We start from the raw sequence: 19,555 nt of genomic DNA, 5'->3' as shown, positions 1-19,555 counted from the left end.
ATTCTGGGACAGCTGCATCTGGCACGGGCGTCAGGCTGCTTCTACTCATGGCAGAAAGTGGCAGGCAGCTGGCAGGTACAAGCAGATCACATGGCGAGAGGAAGCAAGAGAGTAAAGGTTTGGAAAATTTGCAGCCTGGCTATGTGGTGAAGAAGTAGAGAGAGAGAGAAGGTGCCAGGGTCTTTTTAAGCAACGAGCTCTCGCGGGAACTAATAGAGCAAGAACTCACTCATTAATCCCCCGTCCCCTAGGGGAGAGCATTAATCCATTCATGAGGGATCTGCCCCTAGGACTCAATCAGTTTCCAACACTGCCATGTTGGAGACCAAATTTCCACATGAGTTTTGGAGGGGACAATACATCCAAACTCCATCAACCATAATATGTCTTAGAGAGTATGTTTTTGGGTTGAATCTGTTTGGGGATCTTTGAACTTCCTGGATCTGGATGTCTGTGTTTCTCACTATACCAGGGAAGTTTTTATTATTATTTTGTTGAATAGGTTTTTCATGCCTTTTTCTTTCTCCTCCCCTTCTGAAACCCCCGTGATTTGAATGTTTGTGCATCTAAGGTTTTCTGTTAACTCTCTTAGATTTTCTTCATTTTTTAAAATTCTTTTTTTTTTTTTTGTCTGGGTTATTTTGAGATTATCTTCGAGATCAGAAATTCTATTTTCTGCTTGATGTAGCTTGCTGCTGTTATGTTTTTTATTTTGCTGAGTGAATCTTTCAGTTCCATGAATCCTGCTACATTCTTTTTTAAGGTCTTAGTCTCTTTGTAAGTTTCTGCCTTTGTATCCTGGAATTTTTTTCTCATTTCATTATGTCGTCTAACTGAATCTTCTCATATCTCAGTGAGTTTTCTTAAGATTGTTGCTTAGCCTTAGTCTCTTTGTAAGTTTCTGCCTTTGTATCCTGGAATTTTTTTCTCATTTCATTATGTCATCTAACTGAATCTTCTCATATCTCAGTGAGTTTTCTTAAGATTGTTGCTTAGAATTCCTTTTCAGTCATTTCAAGGGTTTCCTGCTCTATAGGGTATGGTATTTGAGAATTCCTGTGTTCTTTTGGTGGTGTCATATTTTCTTGGATTTTTGTATTTCTAGTATCTGTACGTTGATGTCTGGTCAGAGCAGGTGCTTCTTCTGTTACTCTGGAAAGGGGTTTGAGAAGAGAGACGTCCTCTTCTTTTTCCAGTCTCTGCTGGTGACACTCCTTGTGTCACTACAGTCAGGGGTCTGGTGAGCTGCCTGCATAGTAGCTGTGGTGGGCCCCTGCTTAGAAGTGGTGTTTTTGTCGTGCTCCTTTCTTCCTTTCAGGCAGGAGATGCTGCCCCTCAGCCTCTGCCTAGGCCCCCACTTGTGCTCTGCTGCTTGCTTGCTTCCAGGCGGAGAGGGCTGCTGCCCTCAGCTCCTGCCTAGGCCCCCGGCGTGTCCTCTTGCTTGCCTGCTTCCAGGTGGAGCCACACTGTCTCAATTACTGTAGCTTTGTCTTGAATGTGTTATCTAGTGATATCCAGTAGTTTAAATCCTCCAGCATTGTTTTTCATTAAACTTGGCTTTGCTACTTTCTTATTCTTGGCTATAATTAGTTAGTTTCTGTTTCTTATAACAAAATACCTGGAACTGGGTGATTTATAAAGAAAACAAAATTTATTTGTCTATAGTTTTGGAGGTTGGGAAGTCCAAAGTCCAGAGAACATGTCTAGTGAGGGTCTTGGTGATGGTGATAGTGATCCAGGGGTCTCACATTGCAAGATAGTGGAGGCAGAGAGAGACTAACCTCCTCATTCACTCTACTTTTAAAGCCCTCCAAACCCATGCATTTGACCACCATTTTTAATCAATTCATTATAGCATGATCTTACAATCCAATCACCTCTTCAAGGCTCCACCTTTCAATTACCATTATAGGATTTCCCACTTTCTTAACACTCACAGTGGGGGCTGAGTTTCTAATACTTGAAACTTGGGAACACAATTCAAGGTTCAGTGAGTTTTGGGGGAGCATAATTCAATCCACTACATTGGCCCTTTGCATTTCTGTTTAAATTTTAGGATCACCTTGTCAGTTCCACACTGCCTCCCTCAAGTTTGTTGGAACTTTGGGATTGAATTGACTTTATAGACTGATTTTAAGGAGCACTGATATCTTTATACTTTTGGGTCTTCCAATCCACTAGTATGGTATATCCTTCATTAAATTTGGTCTTGGGCTGGCCCTGTGGCTCACTCAGGAGAGTGTGGTGCTAGGAGCGCCGAGGCTGCGGGTTCGGATCCTATATAGGGATGGCCACTGTGCTCGCTGGCTGAGCGTGATGTGGACCACATCGTGCCGAGGGTTGTGATCCCCTTGCCGGTCAAGGAAAAAAAAATTTGGTCTTAATTTCTTTCAACTATGTTTTATAGTCTTTTCTACAAAAATCTTGCCCATCTTTCATTATACAGTTGCCTCTCAGTATCTGCAGGGAGGGGATGGGTTCCAGGACCTCCGCAGATATCTGAATCCATGGATGCTCGAGTTCCTGATATAAAATGGCATAGTATTTGCATGTAACTGATGCACATCCTTCCATATACTTTAAATCATCTCTAGATTACTTATAATACCTAATACAATGTAAATGTTATGTAAATAGTTATACTCAGTTGTTTATGGAATAATGACAAGGAAAAAAATGTCTGTACACGTTCAGTATAGACACAGTCATTCTTTTTCCCCCCCCAATATTTCCCTCCCTCTCCCCTTTTTTTGGTGGCTGGCCAGTATGGGGATCCAAACCCTTGACCTTGGTGTTATCAGCACCATGCTGTACCAAATGAGCTAATCTGCCAGCCCCTAATAATTTCTATCTATAGTTGGTTGAATCCATGGATGCTGAATGCTTGGAAATGGAGGGCCAACTATATTTTTTGCTAGGTATTTCATGCTTTTGATGCTATTTTAAGCGCCACCGGGCCGGCCCAAGTGTTTTGTTTTTTTTTAAATTTTATTTTCCAATTGCTTTTTGCTAGTATATAGAAATAAGATACATTTTTATATATACTTTGCATCCTGTGACCTTGCTAAATTTACATATTAGTTTCAGTAGTTTTTTGTACATTCTCTAGGATTTCCTATATATGTTATCATGTTGTTTGTGACTAAAGAGTATTTTACATCTTCCATTCCACTCTTTATGCCTTTTATTTATTTTCTTGCCATATTGTACTGGCTAAAAGTATACATGACTGAACAGAAGTGGTAATAGTGGACATCTTTGCCATTTTCTTCTCTCAGGGGGAAAATTTTCAATATTTTATAATATGTAGTCATATTTGTTTTAGTTTTTTTTTTGTAGATTCCCTTTATCAGGTGAAGAAAGTGGAAGTTTGTGATTTTGGTCTCCTTTCTCCTGCTATATCCCAAGTATCTAGAGTAGTGCCTGGCACATCTTGGGTGCTTAATAAATACTTGAATTAATGAATGTGTATATGTATGTGTATGTTGCACTGACAAGATCTCTTCATGTATTGGATGTGAGGTATGAGAAGAAGAGAAGATTCACGGGTGCCTGATTCTGAGATTTTGGCTTGAGGAGTTAGAAGGATGGAATTCTCAGTGATTGAGGTGGGGAAAACCTCAGGGAGCAGGTTCTGGGTGTAGGTCAAAAGCTAGGATTTAGATTTGTTGGGATTTGAGATGACAGTTACACTTCCAAGAACCAATATACAAGGCAGTGGATATGCAAGTCTGGAGGTCAGGGGAAAAGGTCTATGTGAGTCATTAGCCCCAAAATGGACTTTTAATGTTGAGAAGTGTTGATCTTGACTAGTAGGATTTCTTTTTATGATGTTGTTCTGCCTCAATGTACAGTAAATCTTTTATTATTCAGAAGCCAGTTTTTCTTTTTTATGGGAAAACCAGGTCTTGCTTCTTTCTTCAACCTGTGTTTTATTTCTCATTTACACGAAAAATTCAGCTGTCTGCTATAGAACAATGGCCGCTATGGCAAAAAAAAAAAATATTGGGTATGATATTCATTGTACTTAGGGATGTTTTACTTTCATAGTCTTTATTCTAGGTCCTTTTGTATTTTTTATAGCTTTAAACCTGTAGCAATTATTTTTGTGAATATTTAAATTCATAAACTTATGTGTTTTGTCTTACTGCCCCTCACAATTACAAAAATGTTTTTATATTATATCTCAAAATGAGTTTGTTATGTGACTTATCTTACAAGTTCCTTAGTTCAAAAGCATACTTTTCATTGAAGAAGTGATTGGAAAAAAATACATATCGTAAGACATTGTATGTTTGCATTCTTATGTTACTATAATCATGCTTTTCATAGAAATAGGAGATAAATATATTTGGATTTGTGATTTAAAGTTATAAAATGATTTTTTTTTTTTTAGGTGAAATTGCTAACTACATGGAAACAGTGAGATTACTGGACTATACCCAAAAACCTCTTTATCAAAATTTACGTGATATTCTTTTGCAAGGACTAAAAGCTATAGGGAGCAAGGATGATGGCAAACTGGACTTCAGTGTTGTGGAGAATGGAGGTTTGAAAGTAAAAGCAATATCAAAGGTGAATTTTGTTATTAAATTGTCCTTTGGACATCTTGTGATTATAATTGCAACAAATACTAATTTTAGGAAAGTAAAGCAATAGCTCAGTGAAGAAAATAATGACAGATTGCTTGGCAATAAAGTATTTGTGAACACTATGTAAAGGAAAACTTTTTATACAGAAAAATGTATTAGGGATTGTAGAAAAATAAATATTATTATATTTCTTATTTCTGGTAGCAAGTTATTAACTTTCTAAAATGATTCTTACTTGGGATACTGATATTTGGCAGAGGGATTTTGATGGAGCACTGAATTCATAATTTATTTGTTTTTTTTCTCAAGTCATCTCTTATGGTTGATCTTATCTCTCAGTTTCTCATTGTTTGTCTCTCAGTTTCTTTGTGGGTATGGTCAAAGCATTTACCATTTGAAAATTGGTATTTAAAAAATTACCATTTGGAAATTACCATTTGAAAGTTTTCTTGTTTGTTGGTGTGGTGTGTTTACCATTTGAACATTATTTTGCTCTTTAAAGAAATGTCATTATGTGAAGCTATATATATCTCCATATGAGGGGATTAATTTTTTGGAGAGAAATTTTAAGAGATAATAAACTTTATGGTAGAAGTATTTTACAAGCATGTAAAGAAGTTGTGGAAGCACTTTAAAATTTAGATTTCATAGTTATGCATGAAGTTATTGGTTATTTTTGATAATTGATTTATTGATAAACTTACTGATTTCCTTCATAATCTGAAGTTATTTAATAAAAAGTTAGTTTTTTAATATGGTAAAAGAAAATTACTTTTAGAAGAAAAACCATTTTTACATTATCATTATTGACCCTTTTTTCCATCATTTACTCTGTAAATTCTAATCTCTTTGGAAATCTCATATTTCAAACTGTGAGAAAGTGTTAAAAACAAATTTTCTTTCTTTAATATCAGAAGCAGCATATTAAAAGATTTTCATAAGTCTTTTTGACTTACAAAGGAGATAGAAATTTTGAAATTGGATCATGAATTTGACTTTCTTTGGCAAATAGGCATCTTTGTAATTTCATCATAGAATCTGAAATTGTACACATGCATCTACATATTTTTTTTTCCCCACAAGGTTTGTCTTAATGGCATCTGCCATTAAGAATCGGGTAGTACAGTACAAAAGTTATTAAATTCAATGTGTACTCTGAAATCAACATTCAGCAGTTATGTATAAGGTCTAGTTTATGTACCTGGTCTAGGCTAGGTCTCTGGGGCACAAAGGTCAATAACATGTAGTTCCATCCTTAAATAATTCTTCCCTGTCCTGTCTGGGTTAAGAACAGCTTAATTTACTGGAAAGAGTTCAGCAAGTTACAAGGACATTAATACCTCCATTAGCTATTTTCTTCTAGGGTTTTGATTAAGTTGCCTGCCCAAGTCAACAAAAAGGGCTGTTGATTGGAATCTGTTGAGTGTCATCCCTGGAGATTCATTGAGTAGGTCTAGAGCATGGCCCTGCAATTTGTGTTTTGTTTTATATTTTCAGAGAGTATGTGTTGTTGCTCCCTGTGAATGATGTATACATACCCTTCTTTCTTTCTTCCCAGTTTTTCTAATTTTTAAATTTTATTTTTTTAGTTATATTATGCTAATTGGCCTTTCTAGAGTTTCTCTGAAAAATCATTAACCATTGTTAAATGAATCCCTGCTGGCACTCAGCCTGGAACAGGGTACAAAGAGTTGAATAAGAGCAAAAGCCTTCCATTGCAAATCAGTAGCCTGCAGCTGCTCTAGTGGACAGCTCTCTTCCTGTCTGTCTGAGGTTATCACACCTCATGCAGTCTTTATACCATGAAACCTATAGTTTGTCAGATTGCCCCAAACATACCCTCTAAATTTGGTGAAATTCTATTTATCTGTTTTAGCATGATATAATAATAGAAATAAACTGTACTTTAATTATGTAAATTTAGATTATTGAAGTTGATATATTTGTTTTCTAATGGCTAGGCCATAGTTCTATATTTAAGTGGATTCAGTGTTTACTAATAATTTTCCTCCTTACGTCTATTATTGAGTTCTTTATTTTGAACCTTCTCTTATTTGACTGAATTTTGTCAAGTAGCTTTTTCCCCCTAAATTTTTAAGTGGGATTATGTACAGAAAAGGGCATAAATAAATGTGGAATTTGAACTTTACAAAGTGAACATATGCATTTAAACATCACCCAGATCAAGACATGGATCATTACCAGAATTAGTTTTGCCAATTTTTTTTTTGAAATTTGTAGTAATGGCATCATATAGTATGTATGGTTTTGTGTCTTTGATTTAATCTTATGTCTGAGTTCCATGCTGTAGCATGTAACAAAAGTTTGTTGTTTTTGTTGCTGTATAGCACTCCAATATGATTTTACCATAATTTATTTATCCCTGCTAATATTGATGGATCTTTGAATGGCTTTTAGTTTTTGGCAGTTGTGATAATGCTGTTAAGAACATTCTTATACTTTTTTTTAGAAAACATATATATTTATTTCATGTTGAGTGTACAGTAGTTTCTTCTGGGGATACATTCCAAGACCCCCAGCAGATGCCTGAAACCGCAGATAGTACTGAACCATATATATACTATACTTTGCTTTTTTCAATCTGATAAGTGAGACGGCTCCTAAGTGACTAACGGGTGGGTAGCGTATGCAGTGAGTATACGCTGGACAAAGGGGTGATTCACGTTTCAGTCTGGACAGAGCAGGATAGTGTGAGATTTCATTGTGCCACTCAGAATGGCGTGCAATTTGAAACGTACGTTTATTTCTGGAATTTTCCATTTAATATTTTTGGACCACAATTGACTGTTATGGGTAACAAACCATGGAAAGAGAAACTATGGATAAGGGGTGGGTCTACTGTAATACATAATGGAGTTACCATAGAGGCATAGGACATGTTTATACATATGTTAAGCTTTAGTAGATACTGCCAAGCAGTTTTCCAAAGCTACAGTCTCAGTTTACGCTCTCATCAGAACCTTATGAGAGTTCCAGTTGCTCACTGACATTAGCTATTTGCATTATATTTAATTTATTTATTTTGGTGGGTGTGTACTGATTTTTTTTAAATATAGTTTTAATTTACTCACTTTGAAGAATATTAATTTTGAACACTGTTTCATATGCTCCACAGCCTTGATTATCCTTTTTTTGTGAAGTACATTTCAGGTCTTTTGTCCCCTGAAGAAATTGGATTGTCAGCTTTCTTTTGATTTGCTAGAGTGGAGTACTTTGTTTGTGTACAATATATACGTTGCGTGTATCATCTTCCAGTCAGTGGTTTATCTTTTCACTCTCTTAATTTGGTTTCTTTTGGTGAACAGAAGTTCATTTTAATGAAGCCCAGTTTATCAGTCTTTTTGTTTATGGTTAGCGCTTTTTGCATTCTATTTTTTCTACCTTATTTTTATTTTTATTTCTATTTTTGTCTACCTTAAGATCATGAAAATATTGTTATTTTCAAGAAATTTTATCTTATTCATCATATTTAGGTCTACAATTTAACAGAAATTGATTTTGTGCATGGAATGAGTCAATATTTATTTTCCCCCTTTGGATATCTAGTTGATCTGAACTATTTATGAAAAAGACCGTAATGTCCCCACAGCATTGCAGTGGGCCCCTGGGTAACCTTATGTGTTTGGGTCTGTTTCTGGATACTGTCCACAGAAATTAAGGCTGTCAATGCAGAAATAATTTTGTACAGTTTATTGGAAGCCAAATGTGTGAAACACTATTGTCAGAGTCAGAGAAATGCAAATAACAAAGGCTTTGTAGACAGAAAAGTCTGAAGAAAGCAGAAACAAAAAACAAAAAATGGATCAGTCATTTCAGTTACTTTTCTTGAAAAGTGGGTGCAGGGAGACTAAACAATAGGAAAATAACTGATCAGTTAACATCAGGTTACTTCAGGCAGTCTCTTTTGTGTAAGGATTCAAGGAGAGGGAAGGAACTTCATTATCATACCTATTAAAGATTTAAACTGGCCTTTTCCCGGGAATTGGCTGTATTTCTTTCTCTTGACTTCTCACAAGGTCTCAGACCACAGCATTAGTGATGTGGAACTTACCAGAGATGACCCCATTTTAATTTTTAGCCTGGTCTGTTGGGGCCCAGTGCAGGAACTTAGTCCAAAACAATGGCCTCTGATAATTTTTTTTTAACAATACCCTATTCTGTACCATTGCCTGCTTGTCTATCTTTGTGACAGTGGCTCATTGTTTGAACTGCTGGCTTCATAATGATATATGATAGTGTAAAAATCCTCCAACTTTGTTGTTCTTCTTTAAGACTGTCTTTGCTATTCTTGGCCCTTTTAAAGTTACATATAAATTTTAGAATCGGCTTATTAATTTCCACAAAAATACTTCTGGGATTTTGATTCTAGTTGCATTGACTCTAAATCAATTTGGGGAGAACTGTCATCTTTACAATGTTCTCTTCTCTTCCATGAACCTGGTATACCCCTATGTATATTTAGATGTTTTTTCATTTATCTCAGTAACTTTTGTACTTTATTGTCTGTAGAAGTTATACACAAATTTTGTCTATTTCCTATTGAATACTTAATTCTTAGTCTATTTCTTTTGCATTGTCTGATTATCCCAAATCTTTTCATCATGTCATTCAGTTGTCAACTATGTCTGCTGTATTTTTTCTATCTCTAAAATATAGAGAGAGATTTATAAGTTCTATAATGATTATTGTTCTGTTTGTTTAGCTATGCAGTTTTCTTGTTATACCTTTGTTTTCCTTTTTAAAAGTCATTTTCTCAATTTTTAAGTGTACTTTTTTAAGCCTCTGGCACATTTTATAAAATTTTCTTCTTTTGGGGAGGATTATGTTTTCTTTCAGAGTGGAGTATTTAGTTATCTTTTACATGCTATAAATATTTTTCATTTTCTCTTTTGTATTTGTGAATCTTTGACTTTCTTATCTTATGAGACCGTTTTTTTTCCTTCATAGTTTGGATTTGAGGGATTGGTGTTGGTAATTCATTTTCTTTGCCTAAGGGTGCATATTAAGGGAGGCTCTGGTGATGTATAGGCCAAATTATGTTTTTCCCCAGTACTTGCTTCCATTCTCTTCTTAGCCAGAGGAGGCAAAAATTTGAATCCGTTAATGGGCATTGTTAGTTAATCCGCAGTGAAAAAGAGACTTTGTAGGCTATGTCTTCTGCATGACTTTTATCTCTTTATGTGTTTCTTATTTTCTCTTTTGTCATCTGTTCTGGTAATTCCCTGTTTATTGGTGAATAAATGATTTTGATTTTTCTGCCCTATTTCTTCAGGCTTCTTGAGTTAGGGTGGGAACATGGAGTGTTTGTTTTTTTTTTTCCAGCTTCTAAATTGGGAGTTATTGGTGAAAAATTTCAGAATGGTCTTTACATTCTTCTCTCCAGTATGATTCAGTGTGCATAGTAGGGGACACACATTGCTTCCTGGAAGTGTCTGACAAACTTCTTGGTCATCACTTTTCAAAGGTTATAGTGTGAAGCTATGTCAGTTCTGTTTGCTGCTGAAATATTTCTTGATTGTTATTTTGGGTTCATTTCTTGATATTGTAGGTGGAGGGAAGTCCTGAAATCTTACCCTCAAAATGGCCCCACACTTATTTTCTAACACATGTGTGTGAACTTTTTGATCCTTTCCCCACGTCTATAACATTGGTCTCCTTAAGATCTAGATCCTGTTCCCACAGGAGTAAACCAAGCATGCTTTTACTTTTACCCTCTTAGCTTCTCACAAACCATCTCCCATATTGCAATCATCTGAGATTTTAGTTCTGGTGTTTTTATTTTTGCTTTTGTATACTTTATATTATTAGTTATTTAGAGTTAATCCTAAGTCTAACTGATATTTTTATTACCTTTTTGTCATTCATGTCCTTTTTCTGGATTTATTTTTCAGAGTTTATGCTCAAGTACATTTTTTAAAGAGATCTTAAGAATGGTAACTTTTTGAATCCTGGAATGTCCAAAAATGTCTCTATTTTGCTCTAGTTGAAGAGTAATGTGGCCATGTAAAGAGTTCTTAATTTTGAACACATTGCTTTGTGGTCTTCTAGTATCCAATTTTGCTGATTTTTGTTTCTTGTTAGATTTCTGTTTTTTCCACTCTTGAAGCTTCTTACTTTTCTCTTTATATTGGCATTCTGCATTTCACCACAATAAGGGTGTGTGTTTTGTTTTGTTTTTAAACCTCATTTATCCTTCTTGGTACTTGATGATGGACCCTTTTCATCCAAAGACTTAATTAATCTTTTTTTTTTTTCCTTTTTGTCTTTTCTCGTGTCCGGCAACGGATCGCAACCCTCAGTGTCGCGCCCGTACCGGACCGGGACCGGCAACGGGATTGCAACCCTCGGTGTTGCTCCCACACCTCGCTCAGCCAGTGAGCGGTAACCGGTCTGTATGTGGGATCCGAACCCTCTGCGGGAGCGCCACCACGCTTCCAAGCGGCGCACTGTAGCAGTGTGCCACCGAGCCGGCCCCTTAATTAATCTTTGACTCTTGAACTTGAAAAAATTATCTTCTTATGTATGTATTTCCTCTCTTTCTGTGTCTGTTCTCTCCCTCAAGAACTCCCGCTGCATGACTCTGGGAACTCTGGAGGCTCTTCTCCACATCTCCTCACTTTTCTACCAAATTTTCTACCACATTTTCTGTCCTTAACACTGTTCTGAGTGGATCTGTGGGCTTCTACTAGCTCACTTGTTTCATCTGTTCTGTTTTTCAGATGAAAAACATGTTTTATATTTTAAGGCAACTGGTTATTTTCTTTATATATCATCTCATTCTTATTTTATTAGTGTGATAGCCTAAGTCTCTTTGAGAATAGTAATTATGATAGTTTTTTTATATTAACTCTTTTGGCATACGGATTAGTGATTTTAAGTTTAGTGTCTTTTTTGGTTTTGCCATTTTCCTTAGATTTTGTCAGTGTTTATTACCTATTTGTGTTTTTTGTTGATTGGCTAATTTTTTTTTTTTTTTTGTCTTTTGTCTTTTTCCGTGTCCGGCAACGGATCGCAACCCTCAGTGTTGCCCCCATACCGGACCGGGGACCGACAACGGGATTGCAACCCTCGGTGTTGCTCCCGCGCCTCGCTCAGCCAGTGAGCGGGAACCGGTCTGTATGTGCGATCCGAACCCTCGGGCGGGAGCGCCGCCGCGCTTCCCAAGCGGCGCACTATCCAGTGCGCCACCGGGCCGGCCCCCGATCGGCTAATTTTAATAGAGAGTTCCTCCGCTCATATTGGAATACCTATTTACCTGTTAATTTAATGTCGTTTTTATTACAGATTTCCAGTGATTTCAGGAGATGAGTGAGACTTATGACCCGATAACTTGTTTTCTGGGTATCAGGACTCCTTGCTTCTCCAGTTTCTTTGTCTAATCTGGGAGAGCCCTATAACCCCACAAGTACCTCAGGTCATTCTTTTGGTGATAGGGGTGTGTATGGTGGGCTGGCCGGTATTGGGATCCAAACCAATGCCCTTGGTGTTATAAGACTGTGCTCTAACAAACTGAGCTAACTGGCTAGCCCCTTACCTCAGGTTGTTCTAAAGCAGATGCTTGTAAGGCTGTTGGTGGCATCCTGGGTTGCATATTAAAATTACCCGGAAGCTTTAAAATATTCCGCTACCTGGGCCGCACCTTATACGAATTAATTCAAAAGAGATTGGGGGTGGAACCCAGGCCTCAGGATTTTTTAGAAGCATCCTAGGTGATTTCATTGTGCAGATGTAGTTGAGAGCCACTGCAAATCAAAAGTTGAGTGTCTGAATTCTAGCTTCTGTGAGAAAACAGCCCTTTTGCAAATAAGCATTGCAGATATTGGGTATTTTAGACTTTAAATAGTAGCATTTATCAGCCCCATAAACAGTTTTGTTGTGGGCAATGATACAAAGATGCCATGTTTTGATCTTTGTGTATATAAGTACCGTACTATAAGAGGGAGAGAAGAAATTTTGGTATCATAAATGCCTTGAATGGTGTCCAGGGGAATTTATTTGTTAAAGTGTTGAACAGACCTGCTTACAAGACTTGCTGCTCAAAATTGAGATCAGGACAATATTAGATGGAGTTCATTTTTCTTTGATACCATGACCAGTTCTTAGGAAATGTTACATTATTCTGTGCATTTCTTTTTAATAAGGGATGAATTTTTAAAAATCTTTTTCTGTGGAAATAATGTAATCTATCCTGCTTTTAAGACGGTTGTGAGGATTAAAAGAGATAAATGAAGTGCGGTCACAGTGGCAGGCACATAGGAAGTGATCAATAAATGTTAACTGCAATGTTGTTAATGCTGTTATCTCACCTGCTATTTAAGTTTTCTTGTCTTTCTAGTTTCTTGATAATGAGGCAATAACATACGGAATGTTTTTATTTGAATCTATTAACACCTTTTTTGGAACTAAGATCTTACATCCTTAAAAGTTCAGTTTATGAAATAGAGTATTAGGCAGATATGAATAAAGACTGGCTTTTATTTTGCTTGGTGAGTGTGTGTTAAAGTAGATTGTTTTGAGTAATAAATGATTGTGAATTGGTAAAAGTTGATTTTTGCAGTGAAAGATAAGATGGTAATTACTATGAAAAAAGATTCCGAAATGTAGCTCCAGAACTTAGTTATATTAAAAACATAGATTAATGAGTTTATAGTTAACTTTTTTCTCTGAAGCTGTTGATTGATACTATGGATAATAGGTATTTGATATAAAGTAGAGGACTCTTGACCACCAAAGAATTCTACATCTGCTTTTTTGTCTTTTTGTGTAGGAATTAGGTGTTCTGTGGAACAGATTCCCCACCAAGTATATACATAGGGTTTGGTTTTCATTGAAGTAGTTATCTTTATAAATATTAGCCGCCTTAGTTTACAGTGTTATAGCTTTCAAAGTCTCGTATTTTTAATTCTTTTTGTGAGAATTCTCCAGGGGACTTGATTGTACTTGGTACGGGTAATAGAATATCAACCCTTTAAACTTTAGGTTATCACTGAACAGCAATGTAGTACTCTATATTCTGTCAGGACTTTTACATTATCTTATATATATACTTCGCAGCATTGATGTAAGATACATCTGTTCACAAATGATGAAACTAAAACTTAAAGAGGCTAGGTGACTTATCCAGGACCATTCAACCATTATTATTATGCATTTATATAACATTTTTTCCTCAGACAAGCTCAAGGCACTTAAAAATCTCCTAATGATTTTAGGCATAAAGTATTAAAGATAATTAAGGCATAACTAGTCACCCATTTGCTTTTCCCCATAAATTGTCTTTGAAACTTTACTTAGAGTTTTTGACATTAATAGTACAAATCATGGAACCCTCAGAAGAAAACCTGAATGAAGAGGTGTCATGTTGATTTTAACATAGAATTCACTGACATGTTAGTCTTCTAGACCTTAGTTCATTGAATCTCTGGAAACATCTTTTAGCTTAAGTGACTACAAATTTGATCATGTTGAAATTTCATGATCTTTGTGATATGAATGATATTAAAATCGTGAAAAAGCCATTGTTGCCAGCAAGTTGGAAGTTGAATTTACTGTTTTTAAAAGTACCATTGGGAGATCTTTCTAAATTGTGATTGCTATCATTATATGAAATTTTCATGAAAATAAGTTCTCATGCATGTAGTACTCCTGTAGATCATGTGATCAGGGTTTAGCTTGTTTCTCAGCTCATCTCCTTAACTGAATGTTTTTTCTAGGAGAATGAGTGACAGTAGGGCTTTAAAGCTGCTCTTTCTGTAATTCCTCAGAAGGGCTAACTGAAGGCACACACATATACTCCATAGTAAGCAAGTAGACAAATTATGCCTATTTTGTGAAAGCAGTGCTTTTGCTAAAAAATGTATTGCCCATGGCAAGCAATCAATTCTGATAGCCAACCGGACAAAGTTTTTATTTATTTATTTATTCTGACAAAGTCTACAAATGCATTAGTATTTTGTGGTACACTTGTAAATTAGCAGTAGATTTTGGTGCACCATTTTCGGATAACTGCAGTCAATTCTTAATTCTTCATGGTATTGTAAGAGTGGGAAAGCTTGAACTAGTGAAGAACATAGATATTTCAAACTTTATGTTAGCCATGTATTTAAATATTTTCCTTTGGTATTCTCTTTTCCCTGACTTGTTAATAGTTAGCAAAATTACTTGAGTTGTACTTCTACTTCCTGCCTGCAGAGTAGGTAACTTAAAGTGTCGACAGGAGAGAGATCTACATTTAAACAAACAAACAATAATAAACAAGAGTTGACTGTCAATTTAGTGAATTCATGTGTGTGTTATATTGACATATGGATTGATACTTTATAGAATGAAATTCCATGTAAGTGGGATTACATTGGATACTTGTTTAAGAATACTCATTTACAGAACACTGAAAGGATTTCTTACAGGGCTTGCATAAAGACAAACAGTTATAGAAATTTAATATGTGTCTTTAATGTTTTCATAGAAGCTTTTATTTTAATCTATTTTATAGTGTCTGTTTTTCAACTTTACAGTGCCAGGCATACCATAGATGCTTTGTACGTACGTGGTAGTGATCTTCACCTCTGTTCAAATGGAGGTTAATGCTATTGTGGAGGGAAATTGCAATATTCATTATTCTTATTACAGTCTTCATCACTGAAACTCATTTAAAATAATAAATCACTTTAATGCATTCTAGCAGAATACTTTTATATTCTTCAAATTCATCTGTCCCTCTTTTTAAGTCACTTGTTCATTTCCTAACCCACCTTTTGTCTTTTTGTTTCTCCTCCTTCTAATTATATATGACCTTTTCCCTTTTTCCTAAAACATATCTGTAATTAGTTAATGCCGATTCAAATATTACATAGTTTTTGAGGAACTTACGGTAAGATATGAAATTATGTCTTTATTATTACATTAATAGTTGAATAGTTGCTCTACGGGTACAGAGCCATAGATATTTATGTGTAAAACACCATGCTAATAAGCTTAGCAAGGGTTAGAAAAATGAGAAAAACCATAGTCCTTACCCTCAGAGAGCATACATAGTAGGAGAGAAATAGAAAGGGGTGTGAAAATAGTCCACACAAAGTGCAAAAATATGTGTATTATAACTCTTTAGAGAAAAATGCATTAAAAACACAGCTAGAAACTGCTGCAGTATACTTGAAAGTCACATAGGGAGGCAGCATAGTGCTGTGGAAAGGAAATTGTAATAATCATAAAGAGTTCTGAGTTCTAGTCTTTCCACCACTACCAACACACTAAGCAAATTCTCCTTGGCTTTTTCCTGTCTCCGGCTTTAATTCTTTTCTGTCTATATAGTGGATTTTAGCTAAGTCCACTAGTTTTGTAAATATTGTCGTATAACATGTGTTTGCTTTTTTTTTTACCTTCACAGAAGATGTATCCTTTTTTTTAAAGTTACTATTGAATAACTAATAACCTATTTTTAGTTATTATTAAGGAATGTAATAATAATTTATAAATTGTATAAATTGCATGGTGACTTCAAGTGGCCTTAATCAAATAAATAAAATAAGATTAACTGATTAGTGCAGTCACATATTTCTATTTAGAGGTCTTTGACACGTGTGATACCAAACATTTAAAAATTTTAGGCTGTATATTCCAAGTTTCTAAAATAAACATGTATGACTTTTGTAGTAGGTGGGGGAGGGGGAGACCCTAACAAGACTGCCTGAGTACTCATCTCCTTTGGATATTGCCACAAATTTGATTGGCTTTTCTTAGAGGTTGTTAAAAGCATCTAGAGATGATCTAGATGCTTGATTTGTGAAACAGTGAATTGATCTTAGTTTTTGCCTCCAAAGATTTTTATTCTCTTTTCCATAAAGCTTTAGTTCTATAACTGGTCTCCAATCAGTGTTTATACTATTAGGAAATTATCAGTCCAAATGCATCTAGACGATTTGCCTTCCTGTTTCTAAATTGGAAGTGAGAAGCTGCTAATTAACTAAATTTTAGCCTAGCATATCTGAACACTTCAAAAATATAAAGTGTAATATTTACGCTAATTTTCTTTCAAATAACCTAATTTTTTGAAGATATTTTAGCTGTGCTGAATTAAAAGAAAACCCTATTCCAAGTTTGTTTTATAAGTTATTCTTATGTGTCGTACGATATTTTGGTTTCATTTATAAACACAAAGGCACCTGTGAGACCTGGTATAGAATGTGACAAAATCAGTCACATTTGTGAAGCCATTTTTCTGTCCAAAGAGAACCAAAATATGCATCATCTGAAGCCTAAGGATGTTGACAAATAACAAAATGAAGCGTTTGGAGATTTTCATAAGAAAGAAGGTGGCAGCAAATTATTTGGAATTTTGCTCATTGCCTTATAAAGGGAATAACACTCTTAGATACTTTTAAACTTGAAGAGTTTTATTTTGATAATTGGTGATCTGTAGACCATTGGCCCTTATATCCAAACTGCATACGTTGTCAGAAAAGTTGGATAGGAGATTCCTGGCTGACGTATGGATTAATGCAACTCAGTGCTTTACCTAATGCATACTGCTTAAAGCCCAGGTGTTTCTTTTGTTGGCTGAATATTGTCTGATTTTCATTCCAAGTTGGATAGGAGATTCCTGGCTGACGTATGGATTAATGCAACTCAGTGCTTTACCTAATGCTTAAAGCCCAGGTGTTTCTTTTGTTGGCTGAATATTGTCTGATTTTCATTCCTATGTAATTTACTTGCATAGAGATTAAGAAAGCTCCTTTTTATTAAATAAGCTTGAAAACAAGATGAATGCACTAGGTTCTTGGGTAGAATGTATTGGATAGCTCCCTTTATAATAAGCATTTAAAAATATGCCCTCTAAAAGCTGGAAAATGTATTCTTTCTTGTATGGAAAGCAATATAGTACTGAAATATTCCTCCTTAATTTTGGTCTGAACGAACAAAAGTGTCTGTGTTTATTCCTGCCTAATGCATCACAAATCTGCTGACATGCTAACCTTGGAGTCTTGGCTGGCGTTAATCAGGCCTGTGCACCGGCAGGAAAGATGTACCTAATGCACTCCATCAGTGCAGTTTGCATATGGAAGTTCTCACAGGGGAGCTGCCCTGTGCCAGCTGAGGGTTACCTGCCCACTGCAGTTATTGTATGTAATTATCGAACCAATCTGTTCAGCCCAGCAGGGTTTAGATGGTAATCATGAAGCAACACTTTGGAAAAGAAAGATGTAAGGCACTCTCCCCTTCTCTCATCAGTTATATGAAGTTATAGCCACTCTTAATAGCTATTTTTGAGAAGCAGTACCTTCATATACAAATCTGCTAAATGAATGAGTTTTTGAAGTTTCTTAAGGTTTAGTCAATTGTTACTTTTGTATGTGTAAAGAGTTTTTTTTTAGGAACATGGCAGGTATCTCTGAGTTCTAGTCTTCCCATAGCCACCTTAAGAATGTTTTGAAACAGTAGGGTTAATTGTGATACATAGATAATAACACTTCTGGCCATTTGGAGGTTTTAAGATAATGTGGCTTGAATAGAGTTCAGCTTTCCCATGTAGTTCTCTTTGGAACAGAACCCAAGGTTGCCATTAGGAAGAAAGCAATGTGCTGTTAGCAGGTATTGTCCTCTTTCATAGCTATCCACAAAATGGTCTGCAGCAAGTAACATTCTCAGATGAAGACGTTTAACTTAATATTAATTGTTAGAAAATATAAACAAGGACATTTTATTGCATTGTGAATCTGTGAAATTTAGGACATATCAAATGGTTTCCTAAATGATACAAACTTATTTTAGGCAACCTACAGAAGCTTTGAATTAAAATTTGGATTTTAACATATTTAAATTTGAAACTACATGAGATAAAGTTTTATGAAAAATATAAGGTTTTATATGTATTATAATGCCCCTCTATAATCATACCTACATACAGAAATGTTAAGTAATTTAAAACCTTTACATAGGACTGGACTATTTAGAGAATGTTGTAGTGATAGAAAGTAATAAAAATGAATTGAACGGACATTTGAGAAGAGTGGATGGTGACAGAATATAAGCATTAATTCCTAAGTAACACTCAACTAGAAAAATAAATAAGAAAGGCCTGAGAGAATGGTGGAAAAAGTGATTTTTGAGGTTTTAGGAGAGTTTTGTACTTTTAAGACTATTCATTTACAGTCAGGTTTTTGGCCCTCTTATTTAAACTTTTCATAAAAAGTATGCCAAAAGAGAAACATTTATTAGAAGTTTGCCATTACTGATTCATGAATGGAATTTTACTACCAGTGTTATGTGGCACAACTACTGATATAACATATGGGGCAAGGAATATATTTTTCCAATTCTCAAGTAGATTACCCTCCCTCCAATACCCTCACCAACATTGTAAAATGGGGAGAATAAATACTATTGGCCTGACTGGTGATAGCAAGTTTGTAAAACACTTTATTTTATAAGAAAGTTTCTGTATCATCAGTCCTGATGGTTAAAACATAGCTTTTAATGATGAACTATATAAAGCATGAAAAGTTAGAGGTGGATATAACAAATATACTCACCATCCAGACTAACCATATGGTTGAAAGTTCTCTTACATCCTTTTTCTTCCATCCCCCATCCCTTCCCTTAGGTAACCATATCCTGAAGTTATGAATATTCTTCCAGTATGTGTTGATGTACCCACACCTATATACAATTGACCCTTCAACAATGAGGGAGTTATGAGGGCTGATCCCTCATGCAGTCGAAAATCTACGTATAACTTTCCACTCTCCCAAAACTTAACTACTAATGGCCTGCTGTTGATGGAAACCTTATCAATGACATAAACAGTTGATTAATACATATTTTGTATGTTATATGTATTATATACTGTACACTTACAATAAAGTAAGCTAGAAAAAAGAAAATGTTGTTAAGGAAATCATAAGAGAAAGTAAATTTACAGTACTGTACAGTATTTATTGAAAAAA

General features: G+C 35.4%; 1 protein-coding gene across 2 annotated transcripts in view; it reads left to right on the top strand.

The window, feature by feature from the left end:
- Positions 1-19,555, top strand: part of VRK1 (vaccinia related kinase 1) — a 54,129-nt gene that overhangs the window by 26,916 nt on the left and 7,658 nt on the right. For both annotated transcript variants that reach the window (XM_008570025.1, XM_008570024.1), the window contains exon 10: positions 4,397-4,575. In XM_008570025.1, the coding sequence (XP_008568247.1) occupies positions 4,397-4,575 (179 nt within the window). The remainder of the gene's footprint in view (positions 1-4,396; positions 4,576-19,555) is intronic.

This window comes from Galeopterus variegatus, unplaced genomic scaffold, assembly GCF_000696425.1.
Source record: "Galeopterus variegatus unplaced genomic scaffold, G_variegatus-3.0.2 Scaffold559, whole genome shotgun sequence".
Taxonomy (NCBI): domain Eukaryota; kingdom Metazoa; phylum Chordata; class Mammalia; order Dermoptera; family Cynocephalidae; genus Galeopterus; species Galeopterus variegatus.
This window is presented reverse-complemented; position numbering and strand designations above follow the sequence as displayed.